This window comes from Sander lucioperca, chromosome 1, assembly GCF_008315115.2.
Source record: "Sander lucioperca isolate FBNREF2018 chromosome 1, SLUC_FBN_1.2, whole genome shotgun sequence".
NCBI classification, from domain to species: domain Eukaryota; kingdom Metazoa; phylum Chordata; class Actinopteri; order Perciformes; family Percidae; genus Sander; species Sander lucioperca.
The window spans coordinates 30,392,462-30,404,938 of NC_050173.1; the positions used below are offsets into that span (position 1 = coordinate 30,392,462).

At 40.6% G+C, this 12,477-nt stretch overlaps 2 protein-coding genes and 1 non-coding gene across 7 annotated transcripts in view; 1 reads left to right on the forward strand and 2 right to left on the reverse strand.

The window, feature by feature from the left end:
• The window catches only part of mbnl3 (muscleblind-like splicing regulator 3), a 31,766-nt gene extending 25,093 nt beyond the window's left edge, over positions 1-6,673 (reverse strand). For 3 of the 4 annotated variants that reach the window (XM_036001954.1, XM_031302992.2, XM_031302998.2), the window contains exon 1: positions 6,347-6,673. The gene's annotated coding sequence lies outside the window, so the exon portion shown is untranslated. The remainder of the gene's footprint in view (positions 1-6,346) is intronic. The other variant, XM_031302997.2, reaches the window with a different exon arrangement.
• A 1,218-nt stretch (positions 6,674-7,891) lies between these two features.
• hs6st2 (heparan sulfate 6-O-sulfotransferase 2) lies at positions 7,892-11,071 on the reverse strand. 2 transcript variants are annotated; one of them, XM_031303429.2, is made up of 2 exons: positions 10,140-11,071; positions 7,892-9,205 (listed from the first exon to the last, which is right to left on the reverse strand). In XM_031303429.2, exons 1-2 carry the CDS (start codon positions 10,715-10,717, stop codon positions 8,380-8,382), a joined length of 1,404 nt encoding a protein of 467 aa, XP_031159289.1. In that variant the 5' UTR covers positions 10,718-11,071; the 3' UTR covers positions 7,892-8,379. The 2 variants fall into 2 exon arrangements, with proteins under 2 accessions (XP_031159289.1, XP_031159288.1); XM_031303428.2 differs by having other exon boundaries at positions 7,892-9,208; positions 10,140-11,070.
• Positions 11,072-11,273: 202 nt separating this feature from the next.
• Positions 11,274-11,346, forward strand: trnaf-gaa. Its single transcript has one exon. It is a non-coding gene; the product is annotated as a tRNA-Phe (tRNA).
• The last annotated feature ends 1,131 nt before the right edge of the window (positions 11,347-12,477 follow it).

Below are 12,477 nucleotides of genomic sequence, written 5' to 3' on the forward strand. Positions count from 1 at the left end.
AAGTCATGCCTTATTGAAACTGGAAGTGGACTATACTGCAGTGTAATGCAAGCAGGGAGGATGCATGCTGTGCAGGGAGCAGAACGACGTGTCCAGACACTAACTGACTACAGATAACAATCAGTGAGGTGGCTCAATAAACATACACTCAGAGAAGAAACTACAATTTTGTTTCACAAGACAAGGTAAAGTCCCAACTGCATTTAGGAGTTGGTAAAAAATTAAGAGAAAGGAAGGCTGTCATGAATGAAACATAGTAGTACATGAATGCACAAAGTCAATAAACAATAGGCGAGATGCAGTAGAGGAGGAGAACAAAAAACAGGAGAGGGGGACTGGAGCAGATATCAGTCCCTGCGTCTCATGGCGGCAGACACAGACGGAGGAACAGACAGGGGGGGGGTGTGAGAGAACGAGTGTTTGTGTGTGTGTGTGTGTGTGTGTGTGTGTGTGTGTGTGTGTGTGTGTGTGTGTGTGTGTGTGTGTGTGTGTGTGTGCGTGTGTGTGTGTGTGTGTGTGTGTGTGTGTGTGTGTGTGTGTGTATGTGTGTGTGCGCAGATAGACAGCCCAGAAGGAGAACACTGCAGTGGAGTGGGAGAAGGAGGGATAAGGGGGAGGTGGGAGCTGAATTGATACACCCACCACATTCAAACACAAGAACAAAGACACATCCCAGCCCAAAAAAAAGAGGCAGGAAAGAGAAATGAGCAGGTACAGCAACTGCTTTGCTTGCTTAACCATTATGCTTGTCTGTGCCTCCTCCTCCTCCCAGCCTACCTACAGATCGATAGAAACTTTTCCCTGGGGGATAAAACAAGCACTCCTCCTGCAGCTTTGCCTGTCCTGCATTCAGGTCCACATCAGTGTCAAGCGCCCTTGCTTACGCACACCCTGACGACGCAGCTCAGAAATATGCAACCCGCATCATCAAAATGCTCAGCAACACTCCTCACTTCCTCGCCTCACCACACCAGACACCAAATGGCGCACAGTTGCCATTACGCTCATTCTTGGAAAGCTACACAGCAATGCTGGCTCTCCTCCAGTGCCATTCTAGTTTATATGGCACCATGTGCTTTTAAATATACACAGTAGTGACCTTTCACTTGCTGAAATATACTGCTGTGACTTTGCTTTCCAGGAGTTTCCCCCTCAGGAAAATTTCACCAACTGTTTAACGCTCAATGGTGTTTTAAGCCCCCAACGTCTCCTTCCAGGCAGCACTGCGACTGTTGACTTCAAGGCACCTAACCCTAACCTTAACCCTAACCATAACCATAACCATTGCCTAATCCTAGTGCCTTCCAGGCAGCGCTGCCTGGAAGGAGACGTTGGGGGCTTAAAACACTGATAAACCTGTTTAACCAAGCCTCCCCTTGTTAGCTTTACCTTTGGCCTCTACCAGGGCCTTTACAGGTACCGGAAGACAATGGAGGCAGTTAAAAATCATGCCATGGCATAATTTGTATGTCGGTAAAATGTGAAATGCCCACTTGGGGGTTGTGTTTGTTACAGCATGTTCGTGAACAGACCCAAAACGACCCATTAGAGCTATTAGTAAGCTAATACATCTGACATTCAAACTAAATAGTAAGTATGTTTAATTAGTTAGTTTTTAATGAATAAGTGGTTGTAACCTCAACCATCACATAAACACAACTACTAAAACTAATGCAGCCATGCTAGCTGCGCTGTGAGGCTGTACTTATGCAGCTTTAGTGCTTCAGGCTAAATATTAGCATGCTAATATGCTGATGATTAGCAGGTATAATGTGTACCATGTTCAGCATATTAGTTTAGAGTGTTAGCATGCTAACATTTGATAATTATCCCTAAACACAATGTACATCTGAGGCTGATGGGAATATCATTAATTTTGCAGGCATTTGTTTATAAAGTGTTGATGATAACTCCAGAGGAAAACTCCGGAAGATCACCAACATTATTACAATCATCATGGGGGAAACATAAGGTATGAGGTATTTCACTAAAAAGCAAAAATATCAACCTCTTGTTGGCACTACAGCAAAAGTTAGGAGACCACCAACGTCGCTAGGATTCAACATCTGGTAACCATGAATGTACAAAACTTTGTGTCAATCCATCTATTAGATGTTTCAAAGGACAAGTGAAAACTCAGTGAAAGTCATTAGGACTCATCCTCTGGGGACCATGAATGTTTGTAAAACATTTCATGGTAATTCATCCAGCAGTTGTTGAAATATTTCAGTCTTGACCAAAGTAGACTGACAAACGACAGATCCACCATTCATAAAGCCACACCACTAGCATGGGCAATGAGTAGGGGTGGGACAAAATATCGATATGGCAATACATCGTTGTCCTTCTTCGTGTGATACGAGAATCAATTCGCTGGTGCCAAATATCGATATTTTAATTAATAAAATAGATAGATTTCCCTGCTCCCAGGGTCGCTATTTCATGGCTCCTCAAGGTGGCGCTAAACACATGAATGACGGAAACTTGAACATAAGGTAACTAGCTGAAGAGGAAGAGGTTTTCAAAGTCTGGACCCATAGTTGCTCTATAGTTCTGTAATTTTAAGTTACAGACTGAAAAACTTATGCAGCACAATTGTGCTGTGTTGTTGACTTGCAGTGAATAAAGAGAGAAAACCTGCACCTAACCTTTTCACGGGAATGTTGTATTCTTTTTGTTTTCCAATATCGTGATGTATCATTATAGGATTGTCAGCAATATATTTATTATGGCAGAATTGCTATATCCTGATATTAATCGGTATCGTGAGCCATGTATCGTTTATCATATCGTAAGGTACCCTGTGACCTACCCCTAGTAATGAGCAGTCACCTCACCAACAGCTTTGATTGAATCCTCTGTGTAAAGTAGTACCATACCATTAATCTTCACATTAGTCAATGAATAGTTTACTAACAACAGCAGACCGGTATAACCACCAGATTAAATCCAACATCATGCCATTTTTATAAAAACGTAATCTAACCCTAATTTATACAGATGACACTTCTTACATGACTTGTCCGCATTAGGTGAAAAAAAGGTCTACTTGCATTTATTTAATGTTTTAAATCCTAATCAGCAGTTGTTTTTCAGAGATAGCACTCTTTAGAAATACAGATCGTTCAGTTTGGAATGGACTGACCGCACCGACTGCCAAGCTGCAACATTAAACAACAGTACTGTACCTACCACAGCAGAGATAAAACATGAGGAGGCCAAAAAATACACAAGCACAACATCCACAGCCAACGAGCAAATACTTATGAGGCAGATGAAGCGCAAGGATACCAGTGAGAAGTTCTCTTATAGCTAAACATTGATCAAGAGCTCTGTTAAAGGGAGGCTTGATGCTATATGCTTGAGGCTGCATTATTGTGCAGTTCCAGCCAACACACCACAACTATCTCTGTGCTGTCCCTACAACACTGACGACTGGATTAAAGCTCTAAAGTAAAAACATAATATATACAGGAAAGTGTGTAAATAGGCTTTACTTACTCAACAGTACATGTATATAAATAAAAATGTGTCATTTAACCTTTTAATATACATGATATGGGTGCGACTAATGATTGTTTTCATTATCGACTAAGCCAGTTTATTTTCTTGATCAATAGTGACAACATGTCCATCATTTTTTTAGAGTCATGTTTAAATATATTTAATGTATTTAACATGATATAAGACAAGGAAATATGACACAGTTATCAAAATAGTTGCAGATACATTTTCTGTAGATCACCTAATCTATAAATAGACTGATAGTTTCAACGCTAAAAAACACATAAACTTAAAATGTAATAAATTAAATTATAGTTATAGGAAAACTGTAATTAAGAGTGTACATTTTGTACAGAAATAATCTTGGCCTAGTGAACTTGTCCGACCTTTACAATGCAGCATAAACAGTCATTTAAAGGGATGCGGCATGATGAATAAATATAGAGCGCCCCAGTTATAACAGTCATTGTGCTGCTGCCAGTCCTCCAGGTGTCTGCAGTGAGAAGAGGGGCTCCAGCAGTCAGTAGGTGGGGGTCAACATGTAGGTGGAACAGGATGGGGGGAAGTATAAGGAGAACAGATGGGGGTAGCTGCTGTTGACTCCAGCGCACTGCGTCCATCATCAAACACAGTGCACCAAAGGGCTACCGGCAGTGTAACCTTCACCGGAGCTCTGACGTCTGCATTATGGCTGGTGTGCAGGCTGGGTGCCTGCCACCTTGACAGGGAGCCCTGCACCTTATCTGCTCACACCAATAGATAGCCTTATATCAATAAAATTGAGTTGGGCATGCATTAAGTGAAATTTAAAGTGAGTGGCACATTAACAAATAAATAAAATACAAAAACCTTTTTAGTTATCCTTTTAGATTTTTCCCTTTTTCTTTTGCACAATCAGGGTGCAGCCAGGGGGAATAGTTTAAGTGTCTGTCATTTTAATTTCTTCAGCAGCAATTTCTGTGGTTTCAAAAATTTTTAATTCTACTGTTATACCTTTTTTTAATTCCTTCAAATGAAGAGCATTGGATAAATGTGATAAATATGAATGCAAAGTGTTTTTTAGAAGAAAATTCATCTTCATCAAAACGAGATAATTAAAAAAAAGTTGAAGTGGCAGTCGAAACACTGAAAGTATCATATATTGAAATAGCAGTTAAAATGGAAGAGGTGAAAAAAGTTAAAGTTTCAATTTAGTTGTGAGTGCTAAGTAAAGTTGAAGTGCAAGTGCTAAAAAGATGATGAAGATTCAGATGACCTGCAAGTGAAAGGAGTCAATGTTTAAATATTTCACATTATTGCACTTGCTATTATTATTATTGTGACTTGCTCTAGATTAAGAGCATTTTGTGAATATGTTTAATGGGGTTTTAGTCTGATTGTATGCTAATATGATTACAGGCTGATTTAGTCTTGACAGCAGGTTGACAGAGAGAGAACAAAGAGATCACAAAACTATGGAGTTTAGTGTTTGACCAACTGGGGAAACATTGTGAGTGATTTAAGCATGTGTACATTGGAAAAAGACGTTGTCTCATATCTGTTCACCAACTATGAACGTTATAGTTCACTGTCAACTCTTTTGAGAGCAGTGACAAGGATGAGTACAGAACAGGATAATGTCAATGACAAATGTGATTGATTAAAAAGCACAAGGTGGAAGATCCATAAATCATAATGAGAGTGAAAGCTAGCAGCCTGGAGGGAGGGAGCCAAGTAATTAGGTTAAGTATCAGTAATCCTTTTAGCTCATTAAAGCACCACAGTTCACATTCAAACAAACATTCAACAAGCCTATCCCATCATACAGGACAATATAGCCTGCACAAAGCGTGAAATACTTGCAGTTTGACTTGCACTTTTAATTCAGAAAAGAGACTGAATAGTGTAGGCCCTGGAGCTTTCATTTTACTTTGCTGGCTGTGAGCTGGGGTTTTCACATCCCTGTGGTGAGATCATGAAAAGTAACTGTGTGAAGAAACAGTGCAAATATTATAGCTGAACCAATAACGTAACGTGTTTAATGGTTTTATTTGCAACATAAAATATGGAGCTCCCCAGGCAGTGAATGTGTGTATGTGTCAAAGGTGAAATGAAAACAGGTTATGTGGGAAAAGTGGCTGCATGCCCATGTGTGTTTGCCAGTTTAGCAGTGTTTATATTAAGTAAAGAAAAACTAGCTAGACAGGTGCAGAGTCCACAGCCTGGAGGGAGCATGAACATGTCTTGACTGTCTGTATTGGTAAATGAGGCTAGATGATGGCAATACGTCTGTAACAACACAGTACACTATGGTGTCTGACCCCTAAGGGTAAACAAGGACAAGACTCGACCTCTCTGCACTGCATGCATGGAGGCTGGCTGCAGACATACAGATAGATATCCAGAAAGGAAACTGTAGGTGCTCTTCACTTCTGCCTAACATTACAGTGAACAGATATACTCAGAAAGTAATTTCACATTGTTTGCACTTCACTCTCTGGCATGGCAACAAAACAACAAATTGCACTTTAAACCGTGGCACTGAGACAAAACTCTGCATATTGCATTTAACCAAACCCCTTGTTTGCAGATACCGCACTCAAGGCATTATTTCTATGCACACAAAGCATAGCCGTCAGCTATCAGCCATCCTACCCAAAACATGCCACATGTAAATGTTATTACTGCTGTGCCTATGTGTAACAACGCAATTACGCCCGTAATTAACAATAACAAAGACAGTTTTGCACTTCCACGCAACAGAGTGGAAGAGGCATTTTAAATGCCTGCAACATGGATTAAATATAAGACTATGTCGCATTAATATTGCTGCAAACTGCGCCAGACGTGCTCAGCCTCTTACCTGTTTACAGTCAAGTCGGATTCAGATGTCTTCTCCTAAATTAACGTCGGTTAAAATGTGTATTTGATGTTTTTTATCCACAAAGACTCGTTCTTAGTCTAGTATGCAATAAGTATTGCGTAGAAGTGAAAGCGGAATAAAAAATAAAAGCGTTATCGCTAGGAATAATAAAGTCGAAGCAAGTAAAAAAAAACGTGTTATACCGCCGCGGAGTGAGAGAAAGAAAGAAGCGGGGTATGGCTGGCTGGCTATGTTTGCTGCAACTAAATTTGCTCGGCTGCAACACTGACTGAACACACAGCAAAATAACAGATTTGAGTAAAAAAAATCAGAGGGAGGGCAAAATGGTGAGGGAGGAGTTGGGAGAGAAAGAGTGTATACGTTCGTGTATTAATTAGATAACATGATTAGCATTGGGGGGAAATCAATGTCACGACAAAAGCACGCAGGTAATCAAGGTAGGCTGCCATAACGTCACAGGTAGACACGAACAAGACAGGTATAGGATTACATTTATAAAAGGCAAATTAAAGACTTCCCTAGTTACGAATGACTCATTATTACTGAAGTTTAGATATTTCGCCCTGTCAGATTAACATTAGCCAAAAAACGTATGCTACGGATAGTGGATGCATGCAACACAGTTTTCCCTGTCAAATATTACACTTGTTCACATTTGTTTGGCTATAGACATACTGAATATTTTTTTGTATATTGAAAACAGGCGGTATATATAGGCTAAGTAGAAAGTGCTACAGTTGATCCCAAATATGATCCAAATTAAGTTAAGTTAGCAGAGCAGCATGCTTCCCTGTCGAGGGCCAGATAATAACTTGTGTATAAATGTATTTTGTTTTTAAATTTGACAGAAACAAAAATTGAAGACAGGATTCAGGTTGTTCAAAGTCTGATCCGAATTTAAATCTGCCCTTAAACTTAGTTTATATATTTCGGTAGACAATTAAAAGCACGCTGTTCTCATCCCCCAAACGACCTCTGCCAAATGCATGTGACTGATAAAAAAAAAAAAGGAATCTCTCTTTTTAACAATCTTATAACCTCCATGAAGTCTTGAGCATTTTCAGTATATTGCTGAATAATTCTTCAAAATTTAGGAGCAGCTGATCCCTCTATTAAAGCCTCTGATGATCAAGCTGAAAATGCTTTAAATCCTATCCAACCAAATTGAAGAATAAGCTGTGATGTCAACTAGCACCCTTCTTATATACTGTCTATGCTAGCACCTCAGTATCTTCACCCAGGAAGTTTTGATTTCATTAAAATTATTTCAGCGCTCCCTGCTGGTGTTCCAGAGGTTTGCAAGTGAACCATAAAAGCTTGCAGTCTTTTGTGCACACGGTCAGACAAAAGCACATCAGACAAAGAAAGATGTCTAAGTATGTCAAGAATAGAACAATACAAAACAATGAATGTAAAAACATTTTTATGTAAAAAAATTAGACTTGGGACACATTCAGTAATTTTACAACATTAGCAGTTTATGCTACACAATGAGGTATCTATGGAAATTCCATTCTCCTTTTCTGTTACTGAAAAGACACTTAAAAACACAGTTACATTTAAAAATGTAGGCATTTCAGACAAGACAACAATTTGACAAACCTATAGATTGTAAATCACAAACAGTAGCATATTATTTATAGAAACAAGTATTACATTGTTCTTTTTAACAAAGAAAAAAACAAACACCCCCTCATTCCAAGCTACATCACAAGAGTTCAGATGTGTTTAAAAGCCAGGAGAACAGTCTAGAAGGCTTGTGTGATCACTGAAAGGTAAATGATTGCAGGTACCTAGACCAGTCAGGGAAATGTCTCCATTATGAATGTCAGTTGTGGCAAAGAAATACAATCAGTATCAATAAATAAATAAATGTGTGTCATTTGTTCATGGTGAGAAAAAAGAAAATTTAGTGGAAGGCATATTCTAAAAATAACTTTGATTCATTAACAACAGACAAGGCAGAACTTGGCACACCTAGTATTAAGAAACCCTACTGCCTGTTGCCGTCACTACCACTGCTCCACATTGTCCGTGTAATCCTCCATGGTGCCGTTTTCATCCAGATCCCACCAGTCTGGGAGTAGCACTTCTGACTCCACAGTGTCTCCACCAGCCTTTCCCCTCAGCTGCTCCTCAGTTACTACAGAGAGGCTCACAGGCTGGCGGGGTGTTTCTGTGGGCTTCAGCTGCCTCCCTTGCTTTGTTGTGAGCCTTCCACGGAGACGCCTCCTCTCCTGCTGCCGCCTCGCCCTGGCCTGCCTGCGCTCCTGCTGCCTCGCCACCTGGAAACGCTGCAGGAAAAGGTCACGTGCATACTCATACAGCTCTACATCCCATCGGTTTAGCTGGAGGATTCTGTATTGTGTCTCAGAAGGGACCTCAACACTGGAGGCTCGTGTGCCATTGAGCTGTGTGAAGGGTGCGATGAACTCCAGGTTGAAGGTACGTTCAAACAGATACTGGGTCTTACGCTGGTACTCAGTCAGCCCGAAGAAGGCCATGCCGCGTAGGTTACGTTTGGCGCTCTCCAGAAGCACTGCCCAGCGCTCGTCCTCACTCATGGTGGAGACGTTGTAGCAACCCACCAGGCTGAGATCAGCTAGCATACGGGTTTGCCGGTTGTTGGCCAGGTTGTAGGGGCAGTCCATGAACTCCTGCAGGGAGCAACCTGACCAGTCGTCTCCTGAGTAACAGCTTGGCAGCTCAAACAGCGTTGGTGAACGTCCATCACACACATGTTTGGAGGACCTCCATGTAGCACCACGTTGCACGTGACGCCACTCGCTCAGGTAGCGTGATACTGGGTCTCTTAAGATGGTTATATAATAATAGTTCCTACTGGGGAGAAAAAGAAGACATTAGGTCTGTAATAAGCCAACTCAAATAGCCTCAAGATGTTACTGCGATTAATATGTCTATTTGAATTAGTGCTGCAAATAATGTTTTTTTATTCATTATTAATTCATCTCTATATTTTTTTGTCAAATATTCAAGTAAGTATTTGATGTACCCATCGTTACACTTGGAGAATAGATTGGTTGGATTAGTTTGGCAAGAAGCTCCTGGAATTATTTGTTGAACAAAGTTTAGCCACTAAATAACGTTTTTTTTTTTTTATAAAGATGTTTTTACATTCTTTGTGAAAAAGCAAATATTTTTAGAAACAGATTGTGACCACCTGCTCATAGTGTTAAAACTTCCTCCAAGCGTCACATTCACCCTCAATATGAGGGTGAATTAGCTACATCAATTGAACTAGGGCTGGGCAATATATTGATATTATATTGATATCGTGATATGAGACTAGATATCGTCTTAGATTTTGGATGTCGTAATATGACAGAAGTGTTGTCTTTTACTGGTCTTAAAGACTGCATTACAGTAAAGTGAGGTACTTTTCCGAACTTACCAGACTGTTCTAGCTGTTCTGTTATTTACCTTTTCCCCACTTAGACATTATGTCCACATTACTGATGATGATTTATCTAAAATCGAAGTGTGAAGATATTGTATTAAAGCATCAATTGTCAACCCTAGAATATCGCTGCAATATCGATATCGAGGTATTTGGTCAAGAATATCGTGATATCTGATTTTCTCCATATCGCCCAGCTCAAAATTGAACAAAAACAGCTGCATCAAATGGGTCAGGTAAAATGGTTCAATTACATATTAACAACTGTTGCATACAGTACGTGTAACGTCGAAACGTTTTATTACACTTAGGTCATTATTAAGATTCCCATCCCAAGCATCCTCGTACACCAACCTGGGCAGGTTCTCGGGAGCCTCTTGTGAGTCCATGCGTGACGGGACGCAGCTGGTCAGCTCAGTCCAGTCCGCATGAAGTCCGCAGCTCCAGCCGGTGGAGAAACGGGAAAACAGCCAGGTTTCTTTTTTACCTGGCCGGTAACAGGTACATTTCTTCTGACCTGCGTGACACTCGCAGGGCCTCTCCAGCTGAATATTCCGCACCAGGTGTCGACCAAACGTCGTGCCACCCGTTTTCTGAATGTGCAGAAAAACAATAACATCATCTCCTTTGATGTTGAAGTCTACACCACGATTTAAATCTGCTATGGTGAAATTGAAGCGAGGGACGAAGCGGACCAGAGCGCCGTCTTCTGCAATGTAAGGGTCCTTTTGGAGCCCGTCTTGGATTTCATTGCCACTGCTCCGGGAACCAGTTGCACTGCCGCCCTCAAACCAGGATCCCAGCTGGTGTAGCATCTGGCACTCAGACCTGCTCGGGCACACATACTGGATCATAATGACGCCAAAGAGCAACACCATGAGCAGGACGATAAGGAGCCGGTGGTGGCTGTTACTGCTGGACTTCTCATCCATCTTCACGGGACGGACAAAAACACATCACTAAGGCAGTCCGGACCCCTGCCTTGGCTGGGGAACCTCGGGAAATAGTCTTTTATGGCCGCCTAATGAAGCAAAAACAATGCAGTTGCGAACCAGCTAACGACAGCTAGCCCATCTGAGTCTAAAAACCCCGAAGCATAGCTTATTGTAACGTTTGCTGTATTGTAGGCAGCAAGGCGTACATGCCTCATTTGAAATAGTAAAGTAATTTTACAGTACCATTAGTTAGTTCTACAAAGTGGTAATCTTTTCTTGCAGCAGTAAACCCATGTCTTCCACGACCATCGATTCTTGACCTTTCTTCCCAGCAGCCTCTGCGCTCAATATGGGCGTCAAAATTACGTCATCGTGTGACAAGCGAATCCAGAGCCATAGAGAACACAAAGTAAGTCAACCTGTCAGGGCGGTCAGCCGGTTGAAGCTTTTTCACGCTTTTAGCATAATGTGTTTGTTAATTGTAGATATGAAGAGTATTCAGAAATGTTTTGGCCATCTGTATAGTTGTCATGCATTCTTCTTTAGCTCCACTGCCGAAATAGCTCAGTTGGGAGAGCGTTAGACTGAAGATCTAAAGGTCCCTGGTTCGATCCCGGGTTTCGGCATTTTGCTCCACCAAACCCAGCATTTGGCATTTTCTAGTAAAGACTCACATCCTGTCAATATTTGCTGGGACGTTGATTGGAGCATCTAAGCCACACGTACGCCCTAGGCAAATCACATTGCGAGTTACACCATTTAAAAACCAATCGTCTGGCGGCGTAATGTCTGAATCCATTAATTTGACAACCAACTACGCTGCGTAGTCAATCTTTCCAAATGCCAATCAAATGGCGAGGTCAGTCTTTAATAAGCAAATTAAAATCGCTTATTTATTTCTCCTCCTTTCCTCGTTTTCAAACTGCTAGTTTTCTCCGTGGTTTTCGAGAGGTACGGTAAATCCTTTATGTTCTTGTGCATTAAATAAGATTTACGATTTGTAAGGCATGTGAATTGTTTTGCCATTGCTTCATATGACACATTTTTGATTGCTTAAAGTTGTGCATTATAGCTATATTATTTCAGAAAATCGCATTAAAGAAGACCCACAAGGCTATGGAAGAAGTAATTTGCCTTTCTAGTTGCCTTGCCATCAAATGCAGACAACAGGCCTTCATGCTCCTATAAGGTAAATAAATGATTAATCAAAAACCTCTGAAACAATACACTTTACTTACTTTTGACTTTTCTTGGCCATTTTTGAAATATAAATGGTAGATTACATAGAGGGCATTGACAAAAAGCAGATAAATACAAACAGGACACACCAACAAAAAATAGGCCCAAACTAACTCTAGCAGGATATGAACTTGACAATAGGTAGGCTACTAATCAGGTGCAGTCGTGGTAACAATATTGTTAGTCAATGATTATGTTTTGTAAAAGAAGAGTAAGATGTTCATGATCGGATAGAAAAAGTGCCCATGCAATTGAGGGGTCAGAGAACTCAGGTGAGAGATCAACATGCGCCACATTCAAGATAAGCTTTCTATATAGGTTACTTTGGTAGCCATACACTTACGATTAAGGAGTCACTGTGCCTTCCAAATGTATTTTTAACATTAAAACATGATGTATAAATAATAACCATTTATTTTCATCCATTCAGTCCAGTTTAATATGCAACTCAGTTATATACAATATATCTAATCTACTGTTAGCTGCTGGTTTTATCGTTTTACTTGTTTAATATGCTT